Source organism: Petaurus breviceps, unplaced genomic scaffold (assembly GCF_028583685.1).
Source record: "Petaurus breviceps papuanus isolate PSGF00001 unplaced genomic scaffold, PetGlider_PUasm1.0 118, whole genome shotgun sequence".
Taxonomy (NCBI): domain Eukaryota; kingdom Metazoa; phylum Chordata; class Mammalia; order Diprotodontia; family Petauridae; genus Petaurus; species Petaurus breviceps.
This window is the reverse complement of record NW_027185616.1, coordinates 24,210,882-24,223,913: the sequence shown is the minus strand read 5'-3', so window position 1 is coordinate 24,223,913 and position 13,032 is coordinate 24,210,882. Positions and strand designations below refer to the sequence as shown.

Here is a 13,032-nt window from a genome sequence, read left to right as displayed (position 1 = left end):
TAGATTTCAAGAGAGTCTATGAACTGGCAGGGGGAAAAAACAATTTAACTTTTCTATTTTCACTAACCTCTAAGTGAAATTAAGCATTTCCTCTAATTATGAAAGTAAGTATGAACCATTGTTTTGTAAGGGGGTCCATAGATTTCATCAGACTAGCAAAAAGGTCTATGCTACAAAAAAGGTAAAGAACTCCTGCTATCATATGATGAAGTAACTCTTCAAAATGGGGAATCTTATGATCATAGGCTCATGGCTTTAGGGCTGGAAAGGATCTTTGGACTCATGTAGTTCCAATTCATTTTACAGATGAGGAGTTTAAGCTGAGAGAGGTTAGCTCACATCACTAGTGACAAAGCTGGAAATTTGAACTCAGATCCTTGGACTCTAACAGCACAGAACAGATGATGAGATGGGCCACCACTTCCTATAAGCATGTACACTGGTCGCTCTTACTATAGTGAGGAGAACGGCATTCCAAGATGTACCCTCTTCCTCTCCCAAAAATTAACTCAAATAACAATTAAGGTAAACACAAGACCACTTTTATTTTTGTTTTTTCAACACAGAGGTGCTCACACTCACAAGAGAAATAAGCAAATCAACACAAATATTGAGTTCCATTTTCCCACTGAACACATAATGCTTATGAGTAGCAATCAAGAGATAAGCAACATTTTAAAGCAGTTTTCCTTAAAAAGCAGTTTCTGACAGAATCTACGAAACCAGGTACAGGCAGATACTGCCTCCAACCAAGATATCAGAAGCACCTTAGTTCATGGGCACAATGGGAATGGGGAGGACATCTTAAAATACAAATTTGCTTTTCATCATTGGTGCTAAAGGTCAATTTTTGTACTTCATGAAGACAGATTAAACAGTTTCACCTTTAAGATCTCTTACCCAGCATTTTAGCATTAAACATATAAAGGGGAAGAAGAGGTAGGGGTGAGGGTAGGAAATAAATAGGTAGAAGAGGGGTGGGATCACACCTGAAAGCTCTTTATCATCATTAATGTTAGAGTTTGAAAAAAACTGTTTTTATATAATACTTTTCTCCTAAATATATCAAATTCAGGGACCAAGCTATTGAAATTCACCACTGTCTGAGATCACATTTGATTTAGATCAGAGAGTCTTTTTAATCTTACTCCCAGCATTTGAAAAAGACACCAATTATATACCAATTAACTCAGCTCAGCTTAAAAATAATTCGAAGTCACTGGTCTTAGAACATTCTGTAGTTACCAAGGAGACAGGATAGTGTAAAGGAAGGAACACTGCCTTTGGGGGCAGAGGTCTCGGGTTTAATTCTTGCTTCTGTGACTTAATACCTTGGTTCTGCGACTTGATACATCACCTTGGGCAAGTCACAAAAGTGACTCAGTTTCCTCATCTGCAAAATGAAGACGGTTGGATTTGATGGCCTCAGAAGGTCCTTTTGGGCAGTTAGGTGGTACAGAGCTCTGGAGTCAGGAGGACCCTCATTCAAATCCGGCCTCACAGACACTTGATGCTTATTAGCTGTGTGACTCTGCGCAAGTCACTTAACACCAATTGTCTCACAAAAAAAAGAAGGGTCTTTTCTACCTCTAAGTCTATGATCTTATCATCTTTCTAAGTGAAAATAGCCTCAATATTGGGAAATCCCAGAATTTGGGCAGTTATCATTGGCTTTAAAACTGTGTCCTCAGGAAAGCCTTCCTGTTAGGATGCATTTCACAGAGACAGCATAATATCCAGTGAACACAATGTGCCATCCTGCTTTTTCGGACAAAAATCCTGGAGAGAACTCTTGGAGGGGAAGGTAACAGGAAGAACCAGGAGGGAGTGAACATTTAAAACACACTGTGAGATCACATATCCTTAATCGTGTCCTTTCCCCACAGTCATCAATGTTGGCTGGTACTTTAAAAAAAACTACTGAAGACTATGAGGTAGTATTACTCTACCACCATTTGCCCTAACCATAGAATTTCCCCCTATATAAGAGAGACTGTTGGGTTGGACATCCAAAGGGCTCTTCCTTTTGTGAAAGAGATAACAGGAGAATCGACTCTTCGGTGCACTCCTGTATTCTCTACTGCAAAATCTGTTATATTTAAACCTAGAGAAAGGGCTGAAGACCAAATATAATAAAATCATAAAAACAATTTAATAACTCAATATTTTATCATCACCCCACCTGTTTCTCTGCTCAGTCTACACATGGTCTATAAAAAAGAATAAATCTGTACTCTTTTCAATTCATCTGTCATAAATCATATTCTCCTAAAGATGAAAAGCTTTTGAAAAATCTGTGCTTTTTCATGGAAACTTTCTGTTTTATATTTAAATGTCTTTTCACCTTTTCCTTTTCCTTCCCCAAAGCAGTAATGAGCTAAACACAAGCAATTCTTGGGTGAACGAGACTATGATAGTTTTTCTATCTTATACATCAAGCTCACATTCAGAAGCCTTGTAATCTGCTCTCAGCTCAATTAAAAAAAAAATAAAGGTCCTTAGTTTCAAAAAAACATCTTCTGCCCTCCTGAATTTAATCTTAGGTTTGTTTGGGAGGGAGGGGATAAGGTAGAAAGGGATGTGAGAAGACAATTTCCAGAATCACAGAGCTGTAGGGGTCCTTACTTACCATCTAAAATCTCGTCATTTTATAAATGAGCAAACAGACTCCTTTAGGTGATGTGACTTGCTCCAGGCCACCTCGCTAGTGAGGGGCAGTCAGCGCTAGAAATGTGATCTCTTGTATAGAAAAGAAGTGGGGAAAAACCACTGGTCCTGGAGTCAGAGGTCCTAGGTTCAAATGCTGCCTTGAATACTTACTATCTGCGTGACCTTAGGCAAGTCACTTAACCTCTATAGCTCTCTAGGATTATTCCCTGACAGAGGTTGGACTGGGTGGCTTCTGAGGTCCCTTCCAGCTCTAGATTCAAACTCCTTTGACCCCCACTGGCCACGAGTCTTTTCACTGCCCCATACAGCCTCTCAATGTTTTTTTTTTATCTTTCCTTTATTATTCTGGATGATGAAAGAAGGCTTGGTTATTTAGTCTGTTTTCATACTCTGGTTGCAACAACATTTTTAATTCCAGAAAAATCTATATGTGATTAAAAAGGTCAGGGACTGTCCGGTAATAGGCTGGTGTGCAATTTGGGTAGGTGACAAGTAAGCATTTTTCAAAAAGACTTGCTTAATGTCACTGTCACGATTCTTTCCTGCTTCTGTCAGAGAGGAAAACATTCCACATCAAGTGACGCCTCGGATTGGATCAGTGTGCTGCCAGCCCATGATTCATGAAAGCTTTTATTATTATATAATTAACCCGAATTAGGAAAGGGATGTTTCCAAGTGTAGAACTTCACTTGCCACACAAGCAGATGCAATGTACAATAACACTGTCCTTGGAGAAAGAAAACACAAAGAGAAACAGGTGCAGGGAGGTCAAAGGACACTAACATTTCAAGAAGGCTCCTTTAAAAAAAACATGGTAGTGTTGGAAGGAACCTCAGAGATCATCTCGCCCAATCCTCTCCTATTTAAGAAACTGAGGCGCAGAAAAGGGCATGACTTGCCCAGAGCCACACGGTAACGGCCAAGCTGAGATCCAAATCCAGTGTTCCTTCCGCTAGACTATGCTGGTCCTAAACATACCTTTGGGAGAAACTTGACCATGGTCTTTCTCCCTTTTTCCTTTGCTATATCGTCTTCTTGGTTGCACGCCAATTCTCAGTATCAATGAAAGTCAATCACCCACGTTTAAATTCCGTTTGCAATTCAGACAGAAGAAGGGTAGGTGAAGAAGAACTGACAATGGCTAGGAATATACTACTGCTGCTTGGGACAGATGGTTCGTCTCCCATGAGCACTTACTAGCCTTGCTTATCTTCCTGACTAACTTTAGCAAGGAGGTGTGAACTAGAGTCAGAAAACACCTCTTAGAAATAGGGGCAAACTCCGTCTGATTTCTTTGAAATTTTGGAAAAACAAAGACTTATTGAGCTGTTCTACATTTAAACGCTTACCTGATGACCTAAAAAGGTTTTATCTTTAAAGTGGGATGAAGAAACACTTCATTCTGGGACTACTTATGGAGGATGGAAGTCTGGAATCAGACAAAATAGGATGGCTGGGTAGAATAATATGAATATATTTCAGTGAATTTTCCAAAATAGGAGACATTTTATTGATGAGATCATATCTTTAGTTACGTATATGTTAGCCTACATGCCCCAGTTGGGTACTTGCTTACTTGGAATACTGAGGAGATTTGGGGGTTTTCCCTGGCTACTGTGGTTTCCAGAGCCAAAATGCACAGGTATGAAAAACAGCCATAACTTTTATAAAATCAGCAATGAATTACAATCCATAAACGATAATACTCAAAGATTTATTGCGGGGGCAAAAATCGTTTCCAATTCTAGGAAATGGCAAAAAGCGATATATTAGTAAGTTTAAGTTGCTCCTAAAACTTTTGTACCCTTCTAAATATGAAACATTAATTAGCCAACCAATGAATAAACATTTATTAAGTGTTCTCTATGTGCCTGGTACTATTAAGTACTGGGGATACAAAAAAAAAGGCAAAAAAACAGACAAACAAAACAATTACTGCCCTCAATATGGAATAAATCCAATTATGACAAATTTTAAGATAATATCCAAGGTATTTGGTTGTACTTAAATTCTATTGGACTGGAAATTTATTACAATAAATGGGAAGAGAGTATTTTCAACAGACAAAGGGTTGTTTGCTTTTAAGGGAGAGGGAGAGTCTTTTTTAATGATATCTATTAAAAGAACATTTGAAGGGGCAGCTAGGTGGCTCAGTGAATAGAGGCCCTGGAGTCAGGAGGACCTGAGTTCAAATCTGGCCTCAGACACTTAACACAAAAAACTAGCTGTGTGACCTTGGGCAAGTCACTTAACCCCAATTGCCTACCCTCCCCCCTCCAAAAAGCAAAAAAAAAAAAAACTTGAGATGTGTTTCAAAATGCCAACTATTGCTTGGTATCAACCTTTGAAAATCATCAATTGTAATTGATAGTGTGGCTAGAGCTTGTCTTTAATAAATGGAACTTTTCCCAGGTAAACTTTTGATCAATAACAATTTTCCCATTATTTGTGTGAGATGAGATAGATTTGGTGATGCCTACTGATCTTCTCTGTCTTTGCAATTTCCAGTTTGTAGTCCTGTGACTTCCTTCTTCATGCAATCTGTTTCCATTTTCTTTCCAACAGTATAATTTTGATAGATAACAACACTGCATGGTTATAATTTAAGGTGTTTTTAAGGTACTTAAAAGTACTCCTACTTGGTCCATGTAAGTGCATTAATAATAGTCCTAAGAGACCTTTAAAAAGCCATTTTCCAGCTTTCAACACACATTTACAAGCACAAAACTATCTTAATGTAGCATTTAGCATTTTGTTTCATAAGTTTCATCCAAAACAAAGCCAAAGAACAATAGCAAAATATCTATGAAGTAAGTGCAAATTTCAGTAAGTGCAAATTTCCAAGCACACAGACTTGCTCTGAAATCACATTCTAAAACTCTGCAAGGTCTCTCTTAAAATCTGTATGCTCGACATGTCATTTTCAAACACAAATAACTTTAAGTTATCTTCAACATTTCTTTTCACACCCTTTTTAAAGACTTCTTTCTTCATTAAGATTTCCCAACTAGGCAATTTTCAACTTTGTAGCTGAAAATTTTCACATGTGTGCTCAAGATTCATTTTTATAAGAAAGAAAAATAACTGTCTTTCTTACCATGGAATTGATTTAATGCTTTAAATTAAAGTAAAGTTTATCTTTGAACATGGCCAAAAAAAATCTCTATAGATCAAAGGGTAAAATTTTCACATATATGAAAGCCACCTAACCTAGGAACCTAAAATGATCCCTAGCTTTCCTCCAGTGATTTCTCAAATGGAGGCTCTAATTAGACACAGAAACTTAGTAGTCATTCCCAACAAGAAGGTACTGTATTTTAACCAACACCTTCCAACTTCACCTGGGCAGAACAGAGAGATGCAGAATCATCAGTTATCCCAGGAGAATGTCTTCAGAAGCCTAGCGGTCTTACACCGAGCTTGAAAATGGAACCACTTGCTTGCCGGCCACATATACTTCACCAATATTTCGATCATCTCCTGAAACAAGAATTAGTCAATTAGTGCCTAGTGTCTAGGTACCTGGTGCTGGACCAGATGCTAAGGGAGATACAAAGAAGCAGATGACATGGCCTTTTGTGTTACATGACCAGCAAGCACTTACCGCTAAGTACGAGGGATGGAAACCAGAATTAAGTTGAGCTGGTACGATTCACATAGTGCTAAGCTGGAGCCGACTGCAGCTTTCAGCATCATTTAGGGCTTAGGAATGGCAAAAGTCCTAATTGTGGACTGATAGGCAATTGTGAACAGTCCCTCTCAGTCATGATGTGAGGTGAAGGGAGAAGGATCCACAAACAAATGCTGCAGGAACTTATGAGCCAGTTTGACCCAGGGCATACTAGTCCCTATCCCAAAAGGCAACTAGCTTGATATTCACTTTAGTTGTTCCCAATAGCCCTGGACGTATGTAAAGAATCCCAGAGAAGTTTTTAATGCACTCTAAAGGGCACGACTTGTGCCCTCCTCTGTTCCTGAGCCCAGTAGCACCCCAGACTCCTGACCCTGCTTATAATCTAGCTGGAGAAACAAGACTAAGACATACATAACCATCACAAGGAGAAGTGTGAAATGGACTATTTAGTGTAATAACAGCTCAGAAAAGGGAGAGAGATGAGGGTGGGATGAAGTAATGGAGCTGAGATCTGAATTGGATCCTGAGAGAGGAGTGGGCAAAGAGACTTTTTAAAAAGTGAGATGGAACTATTTGTATAAAAATATTTATAGCAGCTCTTTTGTGGTGGCAAAGAATTGAAAATTGAACAAGTTGTGGTAAATGAATGTAATGGAATATTACTGTGCTATAAGAAATGATGAGCACAATGGTTTCAGAAAAACCTGGAAAGATTTACATGAACTGATACAAAATGAAGTGAGGAGAACATTGCACACAGTAACAACCATACTGTACGATGATCGACTACAAATGACTTAGGTATTCTCAGCAATAATATGGTCCAAGCCAATCCCATAGGATATATGATGATAACTAAAATTGCTGTCCTCCAGAAAAAGAACTGATGTTGTCTGAATACATATTGAAGCATACTATTTTTCTTTCTTTTTTTGTTTCTTTCTCTCTTCCTTTCTCATTGTTTCTTCCTTCCTTTCCTTCTTCCTCTCTCTCCTTTTTTGAGGCTTCCTGCACAAAATGACTAATATATAAATGTTTTACATGATTGCACGTGTATAACCTGTATCAGATCGCTTACTATCTCAGGGAGGAAGGAGGGAAAAGAGGGATAGAATTTGAAACTCAAAACTTAAAAAAAAAACGAAAGTTAAAAATGTTTTTACATGTAATTGGAGGAAAAGAAAATATTATTTCAAAAAGAAATAAGGGTAGGTTTGGACATGGAAACAGAGGGAGAGCATTCTAGGTAACAGAAACAGCATGAGCAAAGGCATTGAGGCCATATTGAGGTTGATGGAGGCAAAGGACAGAGTTTGGAAAAGCTGGGAAGTAACAGGAAATAAAGCACAAAGGTCTCAAAAGGCAGAGCAGTTTGAACCTGATGCATTTGGTAATAGGAAGTCATTGAAGGATACAAAGCAGGGACATGCTATGACGAAAGTCTAACAGAGATATGAAAGAAGGATTGGAAAGGGCGAGTCTAGAGGCAGAGAAACCAATTAGGAGGTTGTTATAGTAGCAGAGGCCAAAGCCAGGGTGGGGTATACATTTGAGGATTGTGTGTGCCCTAAATCTTCTTGTAGAACAGTTAAAGCCTAGCCAAGAGTCTCTATAATGGGATTGGGATGAGCTAAGACAAAAATGAAATTTATGCAATCTGGAGTAGCCAATAACACTGGGTAATAAATATCAAGGATGAAAGAAATCCAGGGACTTACCTAGATAGAAGAACTTCTGGATGACAGTCTAAAATGAACAATGAAAGAACAATTAGAAAGCAGAGTGATAGCTTCTATAGAAAATAACATTTATAGGGAATCATAGCACTGAAAAGGACCTTGGAAGTCATTAGGTTAGCTTTCTCACTTTACAATCTAGGAAATCGACACCCTAAGATGTTGTGATTTGCCCAATATAGCACCATTAGTACTCAGCAGCTAGGTGGCACAGCGCATAAAACTCTGGGCCTAAGATCAGGAAGACCTGAGTTCAAATCCAACCTCAGATATATACCTTCGAGGGCAAGTTACTTAACTGCTGCCTCAGTTTCATCAGCTGTAAAATGGGGATAATTATAGCATCTACCTCCCAGCATTGTTAATCGAGGTAAAAATGCCTGGCATATAGTAGGTACTTAAAATTTGTTTATTTCCTTCCTTCAAGCTTGGATTTAAACTTAGAAATTGATTTCAAATCCAGTGCTTTTCATTCCACCAATATATAGACCATAAGCAATTAGCAAGACCGAGAGACATGTCTGGTTTTTTGGCAATGGGTTTTATTTCCATTAAAAAAAAATAGGGATAACTTGCTAGAACAGTGTTTACTTTCTTTTTTTGACCTTTCTGGAGGGGGGAAGGCAGGGCAATTGGTGTTAAGTGACTTGCCCAAGGTCACACAGCTAGTGTTGTGTCTGAGGCCAGCTTTGAACTCGGGTCCTCCTGACTCCAGGGCCAGTGTTCTATTCACTGCACCACCTAGCTACCCCTGCAGTATTTACTTTTAAAGTGTTTGGCAGTTCTTTGAATTCTTCAGAGAAAAGATGCTCTGAAAATTTAAAAATTAAGTATAATAAAATAATGGACCCATTACAGAAGTTGTGTAATATAACACCATAGATCGGATGAACAGGTTTGGCATTAGGAAGTACATTCCAGTGTGAGACTAAACAGTTAACAAAATAAGGAATTATACCAATGTCAGCTTACAGAGCTCTTTTCTTTAAGGAGGTCAAAATACGTTATACTTACTCTAATCAACACAACTTAACATGCCTATGAAATGGGTCAATTTGTGATACTTTATAAAAGTATAATGTCTCTTATCAAGTCACTGATAAAAAACAGAAATTTTATTAAAATAAGATGCACTAAAATATATAAATATATATGTATATATGTGTATGTGAATATAAGCATATATTTATATATGCGAGGCAGCATGCCAAAGTGAACATAGGATCAACTTTGCAGTCAGTCAGATCTGAGTTCAGATCTTGCCTCTGATGCATACTAGCTGTACAATCCAATGACCAACAGTCTCTGTGCCACAGGTAACTCTATAGTACCTGAAGTTATAAATGAGTAGAAAAATCTGCATTGGTGGAGGGCGTTTCCACATTGGGAGTTGCCTACTCCAAATAAATTAAGGATCAAACTCCCCCCATACTTTCTCCTTACCAAAAAAAAAAAGTTTTCTATATGGAGAGAACATGATATTAAATAAGGGATGTGACTGGAAAGGAGACTGCCTTTGTAGTGGTTCTTTCTCCTTACTTAGCAGTCACAATGGGCACAATTAATTTCTATGCCTAATTTCTGCCTTATGAATGTTGTTCATTCATTCATTCAAAAATTTACTAAGCATCTACTTATATTCACATATAGAACAGGCAGTGGTTGGTCCCAGGGAATAAAGTACAATAAATTCTTCCTCATCTTGATCCTGTCTTCAAGGAATTTATAATCTAGTCATCTTGCTATTACTTTGATTAAGAAATGCCCAGTGTAATCCTTCAAGGTGCTTCCTAATGCAAAGATTTTATCATTCAGTTTATGCTTTGAATGATCTTTTAAAAAAGCATTATTGGAAGGTTTTAATAGCAAATGCTTAAATTAAGTACAGGGTCCTACACTTAACTCTCTAAAGACTTTCTCTTGGCTTACCTCTGAAAGCTCACCAGTCAGATCACCACAGAAGAGATCAATGGGAGAGTCTGAAGCCTTAGGATTGATCAGAAGGGCATCAAATTCCTTGCCGACTTCAAAGTTTCCAATCGTGTCATCTAGTCCCAAGGCTGTAATGGGGAGCAAAGTAGTGAGTTTAGGGGACTTCTGAAGCCCTGGAATGCTCAAGTGTCCCAAAACTTATGTTAAATTTGTGAAGAAATACATACTCTGCTGATATTTTTATCAATAGAAGGGGAGAAAGCAGCCAAGTGTTTTAAGTCAAGCATGAAAAGAAGTTAATTTTTGCACACTCATTCAGTTGGTTACAGGGACAGTAGGTACGTTAAGCACATTGAAAGTGAAGTCTAAGAATGAAATGTTTATGCCCTTTTTTCACTCAAAGTGCCCAACTGGCTCTGACTCTGGGCAAGTCACTTAACTTCAATTCCGCACTATAAGATAAGGGAGTTGGACTCAGTGGCCTCCAGGGGTCGCTTTTCCATCTAAAATCTGTTTCTACTTTTTGGAATTTTTGTGTATTCTGAAGGCTGGTTTATTGCCTCCTGCTGAACACACAAACACACAGACACACACACACACACACGCACGTGCGCACAGACACACACATGCACGCGCACACACATGCGTGCACACACACACAGACACACACATGCACGCGCACACACACACGCATGCATGCACACACACATTACCTAAAATGACCTACAATTTCCCAGCTAACTGCATCCCCCTTGCTACCCTCCTGCTCCCAACTTCTATGTCTCCTCTGTTCTGTTACATACTTATCATTTTTGACCCCAAGGTCCATCGTCATGGCAATGACATTATCTCTACATGCAGTGGGTTTTTTTTAACATAGAATAAATATTGTTTATTGCAGACTTTTAGCTGACATGTGAAGAAAGCACTACGAAAATTAATGATAGATAATGTCTCTAAATGGATTTATGTTAAAACATACAACCTTCTTACATAGCCTCTCTTTATATATGTGGACCAATAGAACATTTAGTGACAAAAATCATTGTTTCCAAAAATAACATTTACTGGGGCCTGGGTTTTTCTTCTTCTCTTTTTCTAAAATTAAAGCATACATAAATGAAATACTTTCTTTCAGAAAGAAAACTTGACACAGATCAACAACCTAAAATGGCCCAAATTTCATTTTTACTATTTGCTATCAAACAAAAAAATGGAAGATTTCACTTTAGAAAAAATACTGTGATAACATATCCAAACCTTTTCTGGATATCTCTTTAACAGTGTAGTTTTTGTTGCATGTGTGTATTTGTGTGCCTATGTGAGTGTGTGTGTGTGTGTTTTTACATTCTCCCCTTGTGCTTTTCCATACAGCATGATGTATAATCAGTGAAACTGAAAATTTTTTTTTCTCTAAGAAAATCACATTTTAATACTTCAATAGAATTTGCAAGTTACAATTGTCTTAAGAGTTCCTCTATCTGAGTCTTATACATATATTATACATAAAAACAATGCTGAACCCTGAGTCTGAATACTTGGTTCAAATCCTGCTTTGGATACTAGCTGTTGTCACCCTCCCTTAGCCTTCATCTATCAAATTAAGAAAAAGCCAGTGGTACCCACCTCACAGGGTGCTTGTGAGAATCAAATCATATATATCTATATACACACACACATATATATATATATATATATATATGTATATATGTATAAAGGGCTCTGCAAAACTTAAAGCACTATTATCTATTACTATTACCTTTAAAAAATCAAGTATACCACTACGCATATCTGATGTTATTGGTACAAATCCTTTGAAAAGAAATAAGGTTTATAAAAATATATAGAGCAAATTGTTTCATGACTAGTAAGCATCTCAATGGGACACTTACTACGGTGACTCACAAATTTTTCCTGGTCACTAGAGCAAATCTAAGGTTTTAAGGAAATATGGAATCAGTCTCCAATGCCTCCCCCCCCCTTTTTTTTTTAAAGAGGTAGACTTTACTTACAGAAAGCAAAAAAGACATGGCAATGCAAATTCGTTTTCTGCAGAAAAAGTGTCTGTGCTCCCTTTGCATGTGCAGAAGTTGATTAACTGGATGAGGAGTTTGAGACAGACGCTACCTCACAGTGACAGAGCCAAAGAGACAGCTGAGAACAGACTCCCCTGGGGAGGCTGTTGGCTGGAGGTACATAAATTGAATCTCATAACATAGGTAGCATTCCTCAATCATAATTTCCAACCTCTGCAAAGAAGGGAGAGTCTTGCTTTTTCTTTCTTTCTTAAGGGACAAACTTTATCAATATCATTAAGGAACATATGACTAATCTTTTTTGTTGTCATTTTTTCCATTAAGTATAGCTATTGTATTTCTATATTTGAAAATTAAGGTAAACTAAGAGACAATAGTCTGGGCATGATCGATTTATTAGTTAGGCTCTCAGTAACCAATCAATTGGGGCAACAGCCTCTCTCAATGACCAAAGATTTCTTCAGTGCCTTTTGGTGATTAGTACTGAGCTTCATGGCCAAACATCCCTTACTAGTAAGAGTTTATCTTGAGCCTCAAAATGTAGTTTTTCCAAAATGCAATTTTCCCTCCCAATGAAAGTGCTAGGTTCATATTTGGAACTGAATAAGACTTTAGAGGTGCCATCTAGTCCAATCCCTTGTTTTATTTATAGAATCTGAGGGGCAGAAAGAGGAATTGATTTGCCCTGGGAGAGTCAGGATTTGAACCCAGGTCCTTTTACTCTAAAATCTGGTATTTGTCCCACAGTGTCATGATGCTGAGAGCTATTCTGTAACACAGACTAGTGGAGATGTACACACCAAGAGAACTGGTGAAGTCTGGATAAAACTAGCAAGCTTCTTTATTTCATTTGTAAAGCTGATTTTTTTTTTTGAAACCAACAGCCCCCCAGTTGTTTGTGCAACTGTAAAAGGGAAGGCTCTGAAATAACAAACTTCTGAGGGGGGACTTTTGATCTCCAAACACCCACCATATCTGAGAAGAATTTTGGTAAAATTACTGGGCAGTGACTGATTTTTCTCTT

At 37.9% G+C, this 13,032-nt stretch overlaps 1 protein-coding gene across 2 annotated transcripts in view; it reads right to left on the bottom strand.

Moving 5' to 3' along the window:
• Positions 1-520: 520 nt before the first annotated feature.
• GDA (guanine deaminase) overlaps positions 521-13,032 on the bottom strand; it is a 188,476-nt gene continuing 175,964 nt past the window's right edge. For both annotated transcript variants that reach the window (XM_069087093.1, XM_069087103.1), the window contains exons 12-14: positions 9,970-10,100; positions 8,023-8,050; positions 521-6,150 (exon numbers count right to left, since the gene is read on the bottom strand). In XM_069087093.1, coding sequence (XP_068943194.1) covers positions 6,080-6,150; positions 8,023-8,050; positions 9,970-10,100 — 230 coding nt within the window. In that variant the 3' untranslated portion in view covers positions 521-6,079. The remainder of the gene's footprint in view (positions 6,151-8,022; positions 8,051-9,969; positions 10,101-13,032) is intronic.